General features: G+C 36.7%; 1 protein-coding gene across 11 annotated transcripts in view; it reads right to left on the bottom strand.

Moving 5' to 3' along the window:
• RALYL (RALY RNA binding protein like) overlaps nucleotides 1–18,576 on the bottom strand; it is a 900,595-nt gene that overhangs the window by 826,993 nt on the left and 55,026 nt on the right. For 3 of the 11 annotated variants that reach the window (XM_032610288.1, XM_032610289.1, XM_032610290.1), the window contains 2 exons: nucleotides 13,869–13,872; nucleotides 13,309–13,409 (listed from right to left, as the gene is read on the bottom strand). The exons of the other annotated variants lie outside the window; for them this stretch is intronic. In XM_032610288.1, coding sequence (XP_032466179.1) covers nucleotides 13,309–13,366 — 58 coding nt within the window. In that variant the 5' untranslated portion in view covers nucleotides 13,367–13,409; nucleotides 13,869–13,872. The remainder of the gene's footprint in view (nucleotides 1–13,308; nucleotides 13,410–13,868; nucleotides 13,873–18,576) is intronic. 11 annotated transcript variants of the gene reach the window in all.

Raw genomic sequence — 18,576 nt, 5'->3', positions numbered from 1 at the left:
CAACAGTCCTAACAGAACTCTCCCAAATAACTGGTACTAACCTCCATCAATGACCTGGAGCATCAGTTAAACCCAGCTTCTTTTGAATTTTCAAATACACTCTGAACTTACATACTCCACATATTTTTTTCTAAAATGTGTTTTTTTCATATGCTTCTCCCAATGCTGTCTAAGTTTAACATACTTTTAACGTTATCTCAAATAATCCTTCCATAATCTCCACCAACCAGAAAGAGTCCTTTTCCAGCAGTTGCAAATCCCTTTTACATGACGTCTCAGGCTTTACAGTCTAGTCATCTAGGTTTGGCAACTCTTTAGTACTATAAGGAAAATTCTGGAAGGCAGAGTCTGCATCTAAAGTTGTATGTCCTATACAGTCTGGTACATTACCTAACACATAAAAGTTATTCATTAAGTACTCTTTGAATTAAGTTTTTAAAATAATTACGATTTTCGGCGTAAGCATGCATCATTTTGTGATACAAAACTGACGTACCTTTACTTTTTCATTTCATTTAACATATACACACTTTAGAATTCCCATAGTACTGATATTCTAGAACTCAGAATACGTTTTCAAAAGCCAAAGGCAATTGGAGTCCTCAGGAAGAATACTTAGGCTAGGCACATTTAAAGGAGAAATTACCCATCCCTCCCACCAAGGCAATTGACTTCCCTGTTCACAGGGCCTGAAGACCCTACAGACTTTTCTAGACCAGCCAGTTGTGGGGACTGTGTTAGTCAGCGTTCTCCAAAGCAATATATATAATGTTACTATAGGAATTGGCTATAGTAACATTATATATATTGCTTTGGAGAACCCTGACTAACATATGGAAGGAAGTGAAAAATGAGACACAGATATTTTTGAAGAAAAGACCAGAACACATGGCAAAGAAATAACATTCAAAAATAAAATATTTTAATTCAAAACCTGAGTTTGAAAACTGAAAGGGATTACTGATTATATTTCAACTTAATTTTTAAAAATTGCTTTATTATTGCATTTTTTTTCTCTTTATTTCAAGGGATAAGGGGGGGAAAGTCCAGATTAAAACAAAACAAAAAACAGGTCATGTACATAAGGAATCATGTTTGCCTCAGACTTCTCCTCTTCACCACTAAATTGTAAAAATCACTCAAGCAGTGTCTACAGAAACAGTAGCTATCCATGAGCCAGATGGGGTTTACAGTCATTTTTTCCTTCCCCGCTTAAAAATAAATTGAATATGAATGCCTTCAAAATAGGTCTGCACCTCTCCCTTTTGCCATAGACTTTATCTAAATATCTTATAACTGATACACTTAATGATTTAACTTCCAGTTTGGACCCTGCATACATTTGTGAGTTCCCTTTAATCTGTAGTCTACAGAGAATTTTTAAACTAATTAATATTGGAATTCATGTCTGAGGCAAAAGAACTTGTCTTCTGATATTCATGGCACTCTTAAAACTTATATCCCAAACTAAGCACCAGTTGTCTAGAAATAAAATAGATAAGAAGAATAGGCAAGACATGGTTTACTAACAGTGTCAACAGAGTATTAAAGGTTTCTCTCCGTGTTTGTCTTACACTAAAAAATATAATTGTGAATATCTGTGTCTTAAAGATAAAAACATGACAGTTAACTTTAATATTATATCAACAAAACCTGTGAAATAGGTGAGTGGGGGCATAGGAGCAATAAAGAGTGCTAATTCTTTCATTCTGCCCTCTAATAGTTGATATAATTTCCCCATTAACATTAACTTAGGTTTAAGTAAAGTAAAAGTTTTTAAAGTAAAATGGAACTAATAGGTGAATCTGTAACAGAAGGTAAATCTTCTCTCCAAATCATTAGAGAGAAAAAATAAAAGGAGTGAAAATAAATTTCACACATCAAAAGAAGGAGGCAAATCATAAACAAACAAAGCAGAAAACAGTAAATTTTAGAGTCTAACAGCTCTAGCTCTTATTAGCAATAGTAAATGAATTAATGCTCTTATTAAAAGACAAAGATTTGAAGACTGAAAATAAAAATCAATCATATGTGCTTTCATAAAAAACTATTTAAAAGAAAATATCGTATACGGTAAGATTAAATATACACACGATTATTAATTTCAGTCAAAGTGGAATTTTTTTTAAAGAATGTATTTTTTAGTATCAGTCCCCTTAACTAAATTATAGTCTCCAAAAATGGAGAGAAGTTTATTTATTTTTTAAATCACAATTTAATACTCTGACCTAAATCACAGTGGGAACTCATTAAATATTGAACAGATGGGGGAATGGATGAATGAAGGGCAGGGTGAGCAAATGAATGAAACATGGCCCAAACACCCTGCCTGGCTCCAGTTGTAAGGAATTCTTCCTTCATCTGTTACACTTCCTACACTCTGCTTCCATAGGACCTTTTGTAGACCTTTCCCATAACATTTTCTCCAACTGCAGTTATCAGCTTGTTTTTTCTCTTTCCCACTAGTCTGTAAGCTCCTTGAAAGCAGTGACTACATATTATATACCAGTATTTCTAGCCCTCATGTTTATTAAATGAACTTCCTTGTATCTAGCTGCAGCTTCCTACAACAGGGAAATTAAAATACCAATAAATGTAATGTAAAATATGATGAATGTTATCAGAAATGAATGACTAAGTCACATAACACAATATGCCAAGTGCTGTGCAGAGTGCTTATGCACGTATTAACTCATTTGTTATTCCAATATCTCCAGGTTGAAGGTCCCATTTATCATTCCCATTTTACAGAAGAGGCAGTTAAGACATAAAGGGATAAAATAACGTGGTCCGTGTCACACAACTAATAAATGGCAGGGCTTCCCTGGTGGCACAGTGGTTGAGAATCCGCCTGCCGATGCAGGGGACACGGGTTCTTGCCCCGGTCCGGGAAGATCCCACATGCCGCGGAGCGGCTGGGCCCGTGAGCCAGGGCTGCTGAGCCTGTGCTCCGCAATGGGAGAGGCCGCAACAGTGAGAGGCCCGCCTACCGCAAAAAAAAAAAAAAAAAAAAAAAAGACTTGTAAACATCACTTAGAGCTTCTTTATCTGTCATATTGCATACAAGGAACACTCTTTCAACATTACTTTTTAGAATTTTAAGAAAATATTTAATATCAGCGAATTAGCTTTGCAAAGAAGGTATAAAAATCATCTGACATGCCTGAGTAGAAGTAGACAAGGGAGATACTGTTCCAAAGTATGACTTTAGAATGGTTGCTTTCTAATATACTAAGGTTGGAAACAGAAATTGGGCTACTTGGCACTCTATTTTCTATTCATTACACCCTATTTTGCCTTTAACTTACTAAGAAATCTGTAGTAAAAGTCTCTAAGAAAGTACCTGGCAGACTCTGTTTTTAAAAAAATCACCTTTCATACTAAGGAAAATCAGTATAGACTATAGTATTAAATTTTGTGTGTGATTTTTTCAAGCAATTAAGCAGTATGTTTATACTATTTGTTTCCATTTTTTAAACAAAATCCACATAGTTCCATATTTCTATCTTGCAATTTCTTATAAATTAATGTACTAAGCAAAGTTTTGTATATAACAATATCAAAAATGGCCATTATTTCATGGGCTAATAGAAAAAAAAAAGACATTTAAACTGGAACACAGCATCACCACACTAAATTTGAATATAAATTAAGTAGATTATGTATGAAACATGAAGCTAGGACACACCTGAAGTTCTGCTTTCTACCAACCAATTTTTTAAAAATCCAGAACAAGATGTTAACTGCTATTTGACTGTCATGGTATCAGTTGTTGATTGTTAGAAAGCCTGTTTCCCTAAAATTAAAAAGTATATGTATGTAAGTAGATTTTCAGTTTCCTTTCTGTATTATCTTAGTTATTTAATGAACTAAGACATTGGACTTTGTGATAAACTAATTTAAAATAAAACTAAAACCAGAAATTCTGTACCAATATTTTTATAAATTTTGGACTTGTTTCCCAAACATTTTCCTTAATGTAAGAAATTTAGTTTTTTATATTTTTCCTGTTATTGTGTTATTAGTAGCTCATTTATGTGTGTATAAAGAAGAAAACATTGCACTGAAAAAAATAACAAATTAATCAGGTATTATTTCTCATATTTTCTCTCAGAGAATTTTTTTCAAGACTTAGAATCTTCTCTAAATGTAGTATAGTATAGTGAAGAAGACATTCTCTAAGACATCAAGAAACTGAGTTTGGTCCTGGACTTGAAAATTCTCATAGCATTCTTTGATTTTCTAGAACTCAGCTTAGTTTACTATAAAATGCAAAGTGAATCCTCCATTCTTTTTCAATTTTAAGACTATAGGATTCCACATTCATCTTTTATCCCTTCCTCAAGTCTTTGTATTAAAAAAAAAAGTAGAATTGTAAAAATCAAGTTAAAAGTTTCAGTTACTATCTCAGAAATGTGTTGGTAAAGTTATAAATGTTAATAGCTTATTGATAAAATTTAAGTTGCTGGAGAATCTTAAAGAGGAAGTTTTAAATGACAGTTGTACTGTGGTTAGTCTTCATTGATGTGGATCTCAGATAGATGAGAAATAACCATTTATGTGATCTCTTCCACTACATCTGTTTAATTGAAAAATTTAGAGAAGTCCGAATAAGTGTCAAGTAACTGTATCTGGCCAACTATAGTAAATTCTACTGGGGCAAAGGAAGAACATAGTAACTTTATAATTTAGTTAGTCAAATTCCAGGTACTCTTCTTTTAATTTCTTACCTCAATTTGGTAAGGCCAGATTTTTAAAAAAGTATCTCCGGGCTTCCCTGGTGGCGCAGTGGTTGAGAGTCCGCCTGCCGATGCAGGGGACGCGGGTTCGTGCCCCGGTGTGGGAGGATCCCACATGCCGCGGAGCGGCTGGGCCCGTGAGCCATGGCCACTGAGCCTGCGCGTCCGGAGCCTGTTGCTCCGCAACGGGAGAGGCCACAACAGTGAGAGGCCCGCGTACCGCAAAAAAAAAAAAAAAAAAAAAAAAAAAGTATCTCCTTTCTTCTATTTTTATATTCATCTGTTTCAATATTGTCTGCATAGATCATTGTCGTTCATGGTGTTGTCCTTTTTATCACAATGAATAACTACTTTTGTTCAAGAAATAGTTCCTCCATGACTATGAAATAAATAAATATATAAGAAGAGTGGCATGAATAAAAAGTGATGTTTCTTTCTCTCTCTTTTTCCCGTCCCCTCTCTTTATTGATTCTCAACTCAAAATCTCCAATAACATCATAAAAGGTAACGAGAGAGGGTTAAGAGGAAGAATTTTTTCCCCATCTGCAGCTTCACAATGTAAATCTACAACCAGGAGAAAAAATTTTGGAGGTGAACCCAGGATGACTAAGGACTATGCAGAGGCAGACTGTATTCACAGCAAGAGAAGAGGGGATCAAATTACTGCTGCTATTTTAGGGAAACAATATTAGAATAATCATTAATGATGTCTGAATTCTGACAACCAAGATCTCCTAAGTGTATTAAGAGGGACGGATCAGGTGTTATCCCCTGGGAAAGGCATGGCATTGTTTGCCTATCAGCAGATTATTTGGCCCAGGTTTGACACAGTTGCTGAGTAGGACCATTACTGACTTAATCTTTACTTTTAATTACTCCCATGAGCCCCTGAATCATCCTCAAGCTGTAAGACTAGACCTGGTAAATTTCTTTATGAATATTCTGAAGAGATGTCTTGGGACAGCCTGATGTATCCAACCAAACTTGATCCAGTCAGATATTTTACTACCTAGCATATTAATTAGTGATCCTATTTTTTTCCTCTTAGGTACATAAAGGAATCCCTTAAGCAAATTAAGGAAGGAATAAAGGCACATGAACCTTATTGCTGATTATTATTATTATTATTAATATGGCTGTAATTTATTAGTTCAGTAATATTAAGCGTAAAAATTGTTAATATTTTGAAAGTTTTCACTTAACAAAGAGCTTTTATAAAACATATTCACCTGACATAATAATACATAGAGGGATTTTTCTCCATGTGGGTGTTTTTTTAAGAGTTATAAATTAATGCAAAGCAAGGTTAGTCTGGGTTCCACGGTTTACTAAATTTGCATAACTGAAACTCTGGCAGACTCTTTTTACTGTTATCCCTGCCTAAATAGCAGAACTGTGAGCTGGTTCACTTAGTTTAGACATGTCTGGATTATTACGCTTGAAGGGATACTTTATTCCAGGTTCTTGGAAAATAATAAAAGAAAGTATTTTTAGAAAAGAACTTTATAATAGAATTTAGAATAACTAAAACTAAACTACAGATTTACTTAACAATTCACTAATAACTAACACCTGCGTTCTATCATGTACTATAATCTTCTAGGTTTGGGCTAAGTTTTTTACACAATTACATCATTAAATCATTGCACAAAGTTGCAGGAATAAACTTCAAACAGACCTAAATCTTTGACTTGCTAAAAGACACAGGTGTTCTAACCTTGAGGAAAATGCAGTATGACGTTGGGAATGTTAGTTACATGCACCTCATGAGCAATTCATAAATATTGCTACAAGCCAAAAGGGGCTAAGGCATCACATAAGAATGGCAAGGTAAACACCAAGAAAGACCAGCCACATGGGCGGCCTTCCAGTCAGGGGAATGCTGGGACACCTCTGACGTACCTGAAGGTCTGGGACATTTGCTCCTCTAATGGGGATAAGGAGGAAAGCCTCCTGCTTTGCACAACCCCTGCCATCCAGTTAGGTTCTTGTAAACTTCCTTAAGTTAAACAAATTTGTATATTTGGCCTGTGCTGTCTTTCCACAAATTATCATTGCCATTTTGACAATCACACAGATGCTATAAAAAGATATTTCTAAGCAACTTATTTTACAGTTGAGGGATCTGAAGGCCACATTGCCTAAGTTCATGTAGTTAGGAAGTGGTAGAAGATTTGGACACAGCTAGTCTCACTCCAGAGCCTGTGTTGTCAACCTTCATGCTTTCAAAGGGCAATATACGACTTATGACACTTAGAAAATAATACTAGTGGATGATAAAGTCTTTTTTTCTAGAATTGGTGAATTCTTCTACTCAGTGATGTTGAAAAGCATCCATCCATGTCTTTCCTCCAAAGCCAGCTCTTTAGTCCATGCCACCAAAACATCTCACCCAGACTATGGCCACAGCCTCCTGCAGGTCTATCCTCATGTATACCTCCTCACCACCAAACATGTCTCCAAGCAGAAGCCAAGTTCAGCTTTTGGACCCTGCCCAGTTCTCCAGACTTACCTCAGACCACTTCCCCACATCAACATTGCTCTAGCCACCTTGGCAGCCATCTGTCTGTTTCTAAATGTGCTACGGTCTTTCCCATCATGTCTTCTATGACAGTTCCCTCTTTCTTTACCTCGCAATCTCTATTTCATGCATACCCCTGAGTCTGCCCTTCTCCATGCTAAATATTTACTTTAATTGTAATAAATGTTCTTATGAAAATACGTCATCCAAAACTATTGAAGCATATTAGACGTGGTAAGTCATATGCATATGCTCAAAGAGCTAATGACAATAATAACAATAAGACAACAATAGAAGATTTCCTCAGTATCTAATTTACTTCCTTTGAGCATTTTGTATCTGAAGCCTTCTCTGAATCAGAGTCCGCAAGCAGAATTTGCCAGATTGCTTTTAGAACACCAAATAAGAAGTCTAAATTCCCTTATACTTATTACACTTTGGTAACATTATTTGTTGATAACTCAGTTTGTTCTAATAAACAGTGTGTCAGAAGTTGCTAATTATTTTCCAATATCCATTCTCTTCCTTTCACTGAGACAGTCTTCTCAATGGATCTTTTTTTTTTTTTTTTTTTTTGTGGTATGCGGGCCTCTCACTGTTGTGGCCTCTCCTGTTGCAGAGTACAGGCTCCGGACGCACAGGCCCAGCAGCCATGGCTCACGGGCCCAGCCGCTCCGCGGCATGTGGGATCTTCCTGGACCAGGGCACGAACCCGTGTCCCCTGCATTGGCAGGCGGACTCTCAACCACTGCGCCACCAGGGAAGCTCTCAATCGGTCTTTTGTGCTTCTGCACATCTTACTAGCAGAGAAACTTACTGTCCTTTGTTCCAGATTCTCTTTCCAAAAGTGTTTGTATACCAAACAACCTGATGAGTTAGACAGTGTCTCCCTCTGGAACAAGGGTGAATTCTTTGATGGCAAGTATGAGAATAAAGATCATGCTGCCTTCCAGTACAAAGTTGGAGCAAGTTTGTTTGCAACCTCTTGAAAAGACTGAGGTTTCCTAAGCCTCCTCAGCTGTCATGTACATCTACTACATGTGCAGCACCCAACTAAGTTACTCCACCCCTCCCCCATGCCCTCCATGGGTCTTAAGGAGAAGAGTAACAATGTGAACTTGAAAATCATGCTGCCTACTATGCCCTGAATAACAGTCTTTTGCCTCTAACCTGGGAGTCTTGTATCTTCTGCTGGCATCTGAGATGCTGAGAACACGTTAAGAGCAACCTCAGATGCTTTACAGATCTTCACGGATTCCAAGTAACGGCCAGCATCCATCTTTAGATGTGAGTGTAGGAGACTTCTGATGATTCTGGCTCCCAACTTCTGATTCTTCCAGACAATCCCCAGATACTAGCAGAGACTAGCCACAGCTACTGTGCTGTCTGCATTCATGACCCACAAAAGTGAGAGATTATGAATGATCATTTGTGTTTTAAGCCAATATGTTGTGTGGGAACTGGGTTAGCAGAAAAGACAACTAAGACCTGGGAGTGAGGTGCTGCCCTAACAAAAACCTAAAAATGTTTCAGCGGACTTGGGCCTATATGGTGGGGAGAAGATGGGAGGGTTTTGAAAAAAATCTGTTAGAGGAAGCCTGATGGCCTTCAGGATGACTTAAAGGAAAGTAAAACTATGTTACTGAAAACTGGAAGAAAGAAGACCTTTGCCCTGTGGGACAACTCTGGCTACTTAATGCTGTTCAGAAAAATCTGCCTGTGTACTTGGATAAACATAAAAAGGGAAAATAATGCAATGGTGCACAACTTCATATATACTTCATATATTGGCCAAGTTTGCTTGGCCAATAAAATTATTTGAAGCATAGAATATAAAGAGAATATTAAACAGTTGTCCTTAACATTAAAAAGTTTGCAATCCTCTCTTGTCATGATCCTTTATTTTTCCTGAGAACCAGTGGGAAAAGTATAAGCTTTTGAAACAAGCCTCATTTAACCTTAGTTGAATCTCGATGTCTTTATATGTTAAATGGGATAACTTCACAGGCTTACTGGGAAGTTTATTTTAAAAACAGCAGTAATAATATAGTTGCTTCTATTTCATTGTGGCAGATTGAACATGTATGGCCATCTCCTGTCCTTCCTCCTAAATTAGTAAGTTGGTAACAGAGAACAAAATTGTACTAAACTACATGGACAAAGTGATAAGAAGAAAGAAAAGAACAAGAAAGAGAGGCATACCCATTTAAGTTTAGGGAAAGCACTTAGAATAACAACTGGAGTTAGCAGAGCCAAGCCAGTCTGACTTTAAAGAGAACTAGCAAAGAGAGGGGCACTGATTCATGTCCTCCAGAACCCCTAACTCAGAATGCAGGTCCCCAACTCATGAACCCCGATAGGGACACCCTCAGGCTGCTACACCATGACTACACAATCCTGCAAAGGGGGTATCTCCTAAGAAACAAAATCTGAGAGACCCTGGAGGGGAGGACCTTCGGCATAGCAAAGGGAAGAATAAGGCAAATTAAGTCATGAAGCAAATTTGTGGGGGGGGGGAGCTGTAATTGAGTCTATATATTTAACTATGAGACCCTTAGCTCTTTTCTCCCACTGAGCTTCCAGAACTTGGATAGAGAGGTACACACCTCCCAGATAGAAAACTAAAGTATTCCACTCTGGAAAATCTGATGAACTTCAAAGAAAAATTCTGTGGATACTGATGCTTGGAAGAGCTCATCGATAGACAGTTCAGCCCAGATCACTGGTCCCTCTCTAGGAAACCCAGCAGCTGTCCCGCCCACCATCTTAATTGTCCAACCCCACCCAAAGCACACAGAGCTTTAGTGCCTTACTGTTACATATCAACATAACTAGGGACCATGAGACATTTGAGGATGCTCCCAACACACACAAAAATGGGAGACCAATGAAAACAAGAAGAAAAATAAAACCAGGAGGAAACAGAGACCATGAAAGGAAAGAAAAAATTACAAATAAGAGCAATCATACTGACAATGCACCTTCACTTACTAAAAGTTGTGGGGAAATATGAGGAGGGGAAGTATCTTGGTGTGTGTGCTTATGCACATGTGCATGATTGTGTGTGTGCATATTTGTTTAAGAGAAAAGGTATGTGTAATAGAAAATCAATGCCTGTATTATTTTAATATATGCAGGCAAATATTAAAAGAAATATTTAAGAGAACTAAAAGTGCTTTTCCCTTTTAATACAGGGAGGTAGAGGGTGGTTTTTTTTCTTTACAATTTTATTACTACTATTATATTTTTAAGCTATGTGCATCTATTGTTTTAACTTAAAAATACATATTTTTAAAACGCACAGTGCTGCTCCTAGGATATAATTGGTTCTCAAATTTGATCCTCTTTAGTTTACCCTTTCCATTGTTTCGGGTGAACCTGAAAAGTCTATTGCTTAGCTGGAAAGAGTTTAAAAGTTACTGACTCAAGGTTCCCACAAATGGTTAATGCACACCAGTCTTGCCTTGAGAACATAGTTAACCATGAGGGTGAAACAGAGTTCGAAGCACTCTCTCTCCTCTCAGAAACACAATAGCACTTTCTGTCTATTTTATTCATGTGGCAATGAGTCATGCTATCATTTGTGACATTTCTTCTATCATCTTGAAGCATTAAATTTTCCTACAACAATGTATGTTCTTTGAAGATATTTATTTCTTTGTAACAGTGTTACACTTAGTAGGCACTCAATAAATATCTGTTGATTGGAATTGATTATAGGAAAGAGGCCAAGACTTTCAATATTCTAGATCTCAGGAAGTCAGGAGGTCAAAATCAACAATACCTCAATTGACACTAATTAGAATTTTAGAAGACAGTCTAACACACCAGATCAGGACTGAAGAGAATTCTAGGTAGAATGATTTTCTGGAAAACTCCAAATTTTCACATTATTTAACTTCTAAATAAAGATAACGAATCAAGAATATAATTGTTACTTAATTTTATACTTTTATAAATCAGCTAAATTCACAGGCTAGGGGAAATTTTTTTGTTATTCATTTGTCTCAATTCTGGTTTAGGAAATATATATAATTTTTACAGCCTACAACAATACTGACAAACACTGGTAAATAATTTTAGAAAATAGTCATTTCTGCTAGTGATTCTTCAACAATGAATTAAAATACTGACTTTCTATTTTTCATCTATCACTTTTTCACTGTAAAATCCATTTTGAGGAAAAAGCACCAGATATGATTCAGTATTTTGGCACATACACCAGAGACAGAGTGCCTTAGTGTGACTCTTGGCAGCTACTAGCTGAGTGATCTTGAGTAAGTTATTATCCTCACTGTACCTCACTTTCCTATTAACCTCACTGCACCTCACTTTCCTAATCTGTAAAATGGGCATAATAATTACTATGTCACACTGCCATGAGGACTTAATGAGCTGACACACGTCAAGGCTTTGAGCAGTGCCAGGAACATTATAAACTCAATATAGTTATTTTTAAAAAGTTTTCTGCAGATAAGCATATTCTAATTTACGACGTATTTACTGTTCTGATGCAATTAGAAAATGCCCCAATGGTTTAATGCGTGACAGGGATCAATTACATTTATCAAAATATCAGAATATTTTTATTTGAGTTGATCATGAATGAATGATCAGCTATATAAACGTTCAGTTGGTGAGAATTTGTTCAGCCCCCTATCATGAAAACATCTTAATTTTTAAAAAGACATTTCCTATTAACTCTGGAAGTGTCAAACCAAAAACAGGGGGGAAAACCAACAATGTGATTGGGTAGCTTCATTCTGTTTTTATATGTTGATCCCCAGCATGTATAAGAGAGGAAGCTGCTACATATTATAGGGCCGTCTGGTGTCTGATATAAGATGCCTTTATCGGGCTTCCCTGGTGGCGCAGTGGTTGAGAGTTCACCTGCTGATGCAGCTGACACGGGTTTGTGCCCCGGTCCGGGAAGATCCCGCATGCCACAGAGCGGCTGGGCCCGTGAGCCATGGACGCTGAGCCTGCGCGTCCGGAGCCTGTGCTCCGCAACGGGAGAGGCCACAACAGTGAGAGGCCCGTGTACCGCAAAAAAAAAAAAAATGCCTTCATCTCTTTGACAGCTGAGGTCAAGTCCATGGTTCACAGTATAGCTTCTAATTCTGACCCGGAAACAGGATGCATGGTATAGATTGTCATAAATCTAGACCATGTGGAATTCATTGTATTTTTTATTAGAAAGCCAGAATTAACACACTGAGAGGCAGCAGCTGCCACTGTGCCTTCTGCTTTCATGTTGCTGTTACCCTGTGTCCACTCTGAACGCGTTATCCCCCACTAAGCCCCAAGGGAGAAGCTCTCAGGTTCCCCTTTCTCCTCCTCACACCCTGTCACTGCTGCCTCCAAGGCTTTACCACTCTCCCATCTTCTCCACTGCCTCCCAGCTAAGCTCAGTCAACAAACCTCTCTGATCTGATTCACTGGATTCATATGAATTTCAAGACAATATAAAAAGGAAAGTTATCCTCTACTAAAAATGTGAGTCTTTCTGCTATAAGGTAAGGAACAGCTGGCTGACGTGCTCTAGTTCACAGAGCAAACATTAACTGTGCACCTAGGATGCATAAAGCATCGTGAAAAGTTCTGGAAAAAAATATGTACCCCCACTTTTGATAATAGATAATTATAGTCTTTTGAAGGAGAAAGGGTAGATCATACTTCAAAATATTTTAATTTTGCTAAATGCTATATAAGCAATTTTAGATTAATTTTATGACTGAAATTAATGTCTTCTTACAAGTTCATATTTTAACAGCTATTTTCCAAATACTTTTATTTTTAGAAGGAACGTTAATTTTTTTTGGAGATGATGTTTCTTTTTCTTATATTTCCCGGTTTTATCAACTCTTGTTTCATATCCTCCCGTTTTTTTGTCCATTCATATTCTGAGTCTTAGAATTTCCAATTTTGCAATGCTCTTTCACATATGCAAATATTGGTTTAATGATATTTATTTCATGTTACATTTTCTTCTACTCTGTGGATGGTACTTGGGAAGTATAATCATCTGATAAAAATATTAATTCTTACTTTTTATTTTCTTCTTACAGTAATGTACTTTGGATATTGCTTGATATTTTCTATTCATTTTAAATGATCTTGGGATTTTGTGTCTCAACAAGAAAATGGTTCTATCCAGGAATGAAGGCTTTGAAATTTTTTAGTGTTATTGTTCAAGAGTAACTTCTTCTTTGGTATAATAAGTGTATTTCATTATACTAAAATATAATACATTTTATTATATTGTGCTTTTAATTAACTATTTAATTTAAAAGTGTTTTTTTTAATTAACTATTAAGCAGAAAGAGGATGATGCATTGTATGATTGCATGATACTCTTTCCCCTCTTTAATACCCGTGATTTCTACCAACTGCTTCTCTCCTTTCCTTCATCTCTCAGCCCTTAAGGGTTCCTCCTCTTTTCATCTCGCCCTTAGGCAATGCCTTCCTAGGCTGCTGCCACCTTCCTTATATTCCCCAGTAGCCAGGGTTGTGATCCACCAGGTGCCTGACCTGTTCTCAGTACTTCTCCCTCTTTCTTGGGAATCATCTTATCTGTGTTTACACCAGCAAGATCCTCATGAACTCACCTGTCTACTGCTCAGTCTCCACCTGATTCTCCATTCCAGCATGGGCTTTGGAACTGGATGTGCGGATGTCATATAATTTATTTCCCATTTAGAAGTACATTGAAGTCTGCTGTATTCTGCGTTTCCTAGTTACTCTGTAGGCATGGATTATAAGCAGTCTTACTTGCTCTCCTCATTGATTGATTTCTTTTTTTTTTTGGCAGGATGTTTGGAGAGACTAAATTTAGAGAGCCATCATTATCCTGTAGGAATCTAGATGATTTACCATTTAAGAACCACACAGGTTTATTTACTAATTAGGAACTAGTTCAAAAAATTACATTATATCATACTCTTTCCTTCAGTTTATAAACTTTTGGTAAAGTACATGTCATCTCCCATTATTTTGTTATTTTCTACACTTGTCTTAAGCCTGGAACCATATTCCTTTTGTTTCCAACTTTTTCTCTTGCATTTTTATTATGTCTGTCTTTTTTTTTTTTTTTTTTTGCGGTACGCGGGCTTCTCACTGTTGTGGCCTCGGCTCCAGACGCGCAGGCCCAGCGGCCATGGCTCACGGGCCCAGCTGCTCCATGGCATGTGGGATCCTCCTAGACTGGGGCACGAACCCATGTCCCCTGCATCGGCAGACGGACTCTCAACGACTGTGCCACCAGGGAAGCCCTGTCTTAGTTTTTTGATATGGTAAAAATGTCATCACTGCGGTTACTGTATGAAGATATTGTTTGGAAAAGTATACTGAGTGATCAGAAGGCAGGGTCCTTGCAACATCTGTACCTGGCATACACAGGGCAGTCTTTTGTGAAAAAGTTCTCCAGTGGGCCCTCCCTAGAACTCTTTTCCTTTCAGCACAGACCTGTGTCTTACATTGAAGTGGCAAGTTGATCACCTGAATTAGTCCAGATTCACTGTACAGTAGAACAGGTATCCATTATGAGCAGGCCCCAACTCTACCCAAACACTCACCCCTGAATGGCATCAAACCAACCAGAACTGACCTACAGGGAGAGTAATTCAGCAAAGACAAATCAGAAACTCTTGGTAACTTCATCTGACAGGAAAAAAAATTCATTCTCACTCAATTCCTTGCATAATCTTAGCATAAACTTTGATTACTATCAACTTTGAGTACTATAAGTAATTTGTTTGCATTGTTTCTTTTTCATCCTGAGTAACTTTATATTATTGGACAGATGCAACATCAAAAACTTGTTCATAAATATGTGACTAAAAATGCATTGCAGTTCACATCCTCCCAAATACGCCGTATATACATTGTGTATGTGTGTGTATACACATTGCAAAATGTATTACTCAGGTTGATTATATTGGATGCATGTGGTACAATTAAACTATCTGGATAAACAGTGAAACACAGCCATATAAACAGGTTTAAAAAACTGGAATCATGTTGGTTATATATGAGAAATTCATCAGATAATATTTAGCATTTCATATCAATCTAGCTTCAACTGATTTGAACTGCTAATACTGTACTTACTAAAAGCACTATGAATTATCAGCTGCTGTGTTGAGATGCCAGCACCGTTGCTGAGGTAAGCTGTTAATTTGGAGATTCCATTCCTGGAGTTCTCCTATGATTTATATATCTTTTATATCAACATTTTGCTGGACATTCTGAGCTTACTTTCTGGTCATTCCAACTTCCAGTTGTCTTCAAATTATGCCAACAAAAATTAGTTTAATACAAATTTAGGACAGACTAAAATTCAGAACTGAAGTTGCCTGACTACCTTTCCAGGAGACACAACTGGCAACTGTTGATCAGCTACAATGAAGGCAGGTAAAGTGTTTCAGAGATCTTCCCCACCAGATGGCTCCCAAACAACTAAATGTATTCATTGACCACAGGCGAAGAGGATAAGTAAATGCATTATTGAGGGAACCTGATATCTATACAAAGTTTCTAGGCTCTATTTCTGTCATAGAAAATCCACAAGAAACTAAGGAATGGTAAACAAGTCAGAAGATTAAACTGTTTTGCTTAAATTGTTTAGCCTTCATAAATGAATTTAATGGACCCTTTGTTAAATAAAGAAATTACTATGATATTTGTCATTCTCTGACTTACTTCACTCAGTATGACAGTCTCTAGGTCCAGCCATGTTGCTGCAAATGGCATTATTTCGTTCTATGTTATGGCTAAGTAATATTCCATTGCATATATGTACCACATCTTCTTTATCCATTCATCTATAGATAGACATTTAGGTTACTTCCATGTCCTGGCTGTTGTAAATAGTGCTGCAATGAACAATGGGGTGCATGTATATTTTTGAATTATGGCTTTCTCCAGATATATGCCCAGAAGTGGGATTGCTGGATCATATGGTAGCTCTTTATTTAGTTTCTTAAGGAACCTCCATACTATTCTCCATAGTGTCTGTACCATTTTACATTTCCATCAACAGTGTTGGAGGGTTTCCTTTTCTCTATGCCCTCTCTAGCATTTACTGTTTGTATATCATATGATATGGAACAAATGAACTTATTTACAAAACAGAAATAGAGTCACAGATGTAGAAAACAAACTTATGGTTACCAAGGGGGAAGGGGGGAGGGATAAATTGGGAGATTGGGATTGACATATACACACTACCATATATAAAATAGATAACTAATAAAAACCTACTGTAGAGCACAGGGAACTCTACTCAATACTCTATAATGACCTATATGGAAATAGAATCTAAAAAAGAGTGGATATATGTATATGTATAACTGATTTACTTTGTTGTACAGCAGAAACTAAAACAACATTGTAAATCAACTATACTCCAAGAAAAATTAATTTAAATTTTTTTAAATAAATAAAAATTTAAAAAATAAATTTCTGACATCTGAAACGTAACTTCTGGGGAAAGGGATAAATTGGAAGATTGGGATTGACATATACACACTACTATATATAAAATAGATAACTAATAAGACCTACTGTATAGCACAGAGAGCTCTACTCAATACTCTATAATGGCCTATATGGGAAAAGAAGCTAAAAAAGAGTGGATGTATGTATATGTATAACTGATTCACTTTGCTGTACACCTGAAACTAACACATGGTAAATCAACTATATTCCAATAAATTTTTTTTTAAAAAAGAACTAGTGATCTAATGTAAAGCATGATGACTATAATTAACAATGTGGTGTGATATATATAAAAGTCATTAAAAGATTAAATTCTGAGTTTTCCCCACAAAAATAAAATAAAATGTAACTTCCCATAATTAACATTTTTGTAGTTTCTTTTAAATCAAATGTTTAATTTCAAAGCATTAGCCTTGTTATTCATAATCATATAAATAAGTGGATTTAGAATTATACAATGATCTCCAATGCAAGATCTCTAACCCCCCATGCAGAAATACTCCTTTATCAGTTTTCATGAAATTTATTTTTTAACATGAGAACAGTAAATACTACTTATTGTTAAGTCTGCCTTTTTTGCACAGGGTCAGAGGGTAAATAAGCACCTCAAAAACAAGGACACATTTTATTCATTTCCATGACCTCAAGCTAAAGCAGGTGTATGGCAAGGTAGATAATTAACTTGAAAAATTATAAGAATTTTCAAAAACCTATTTTCTCACATTTCATATATTTTACATAAATATATTACTTTTTCTCTCACATATCTTTTGTCTTTCATTCCCAGAATTCTGTTTCAGTAGTCGTGCAGCTCACTTCCTTATGGAGATGGAAAGGTTACTCAGTAATTATCAGGCTGCCAGGGCCAGGAGACACCTCTGCAGTTAAATCAGCCTAGAAAGGTAATGGTAGTTTTGGAGTTTTCACTCTATGATTTACAGGCCTAATGTATCAAAATCTTGCAAAACATTCTGAAGTTATCTTCTGACCATCACAATTTCAAGTGGTCCTTAAATTATGGTAACACAAATAGTTTAATACAAACCCAAGAGGACAGTCCAAAATTCAGAACTATAGTTGTCTATGACTGTTGTTCAGGAGACATAACTGTCAATCTGAGGTATACCTGTAAACTAGCTAAGGTCATGAAAACTTTGTTTAGCCAATCCCTTAGAAGGTGCATAAGGATCATGAAAAGAGAATCAAAAGGACAAAATGATAACCCTTATGTGAATTAAGTCCATAGATAGATCCGTGAACTAGGTAACTAAGAAGCTCTTCCAGACTTTCGAGGGAACTTCAGTAAATAATAGTGAAATATATTGTAAGTATGCTTGGGAAAATAGAACATTCTAGAAGGAATAAAGATTGAATAAGTTTATAACACTAAAAGTATGGTAACATTAAAGTATAAACACCAAGACTATAAACATAAAAGTTATTATTTTGTGATATTCTAATTATATCTGTTAGCTTTAGAGAAGAGAAAAACAGTTCAACGACTCAGAGTTAAAAGGCAGAGGAGGGGGCTTGAAGATGGCGGAAGAGTAAGACGCGGAGATCGCCTTCCTCCCCACGGATACACCAGAAATACATCTACACGTGTAACAACTCCTACAGAACACCTACTGAAGGCTGGCAGAAGATCTCAGACCTCCCAAAAGGCAAGAAACTCCCCACGTACCTGGGTAGGGCAAAAGAAAAAAAGAAAAAAACAGAGACAAAAGAATAAGGACGGCACCTGCACCAGTGGGAGGGAGCTGTGAAGGAGGAAAAGTTTCCACACACTAGGAAGCCCCTTCGCGGGCGGAGACTGCG

This window comes from Phocoena sinus, chromosome 17 (assembly GCF_008692025.1).
Source record: "Phocoena sinus isolate mPhoSin1 chromosome 17, mPhoSin1.pri, whole genome shotgun sequence".
In the NCBI taxonomy this organism is placed as follows: domain Eukaryota; kingdom Metazoa; phylum Chordata; class Mammalia; order Artiodactyla; family Phocoenidae; genus Phocoena; species Phocoena sinus.
This window is presented reverse-complemented; position numbering and strand designations above follow the sequence as displayed.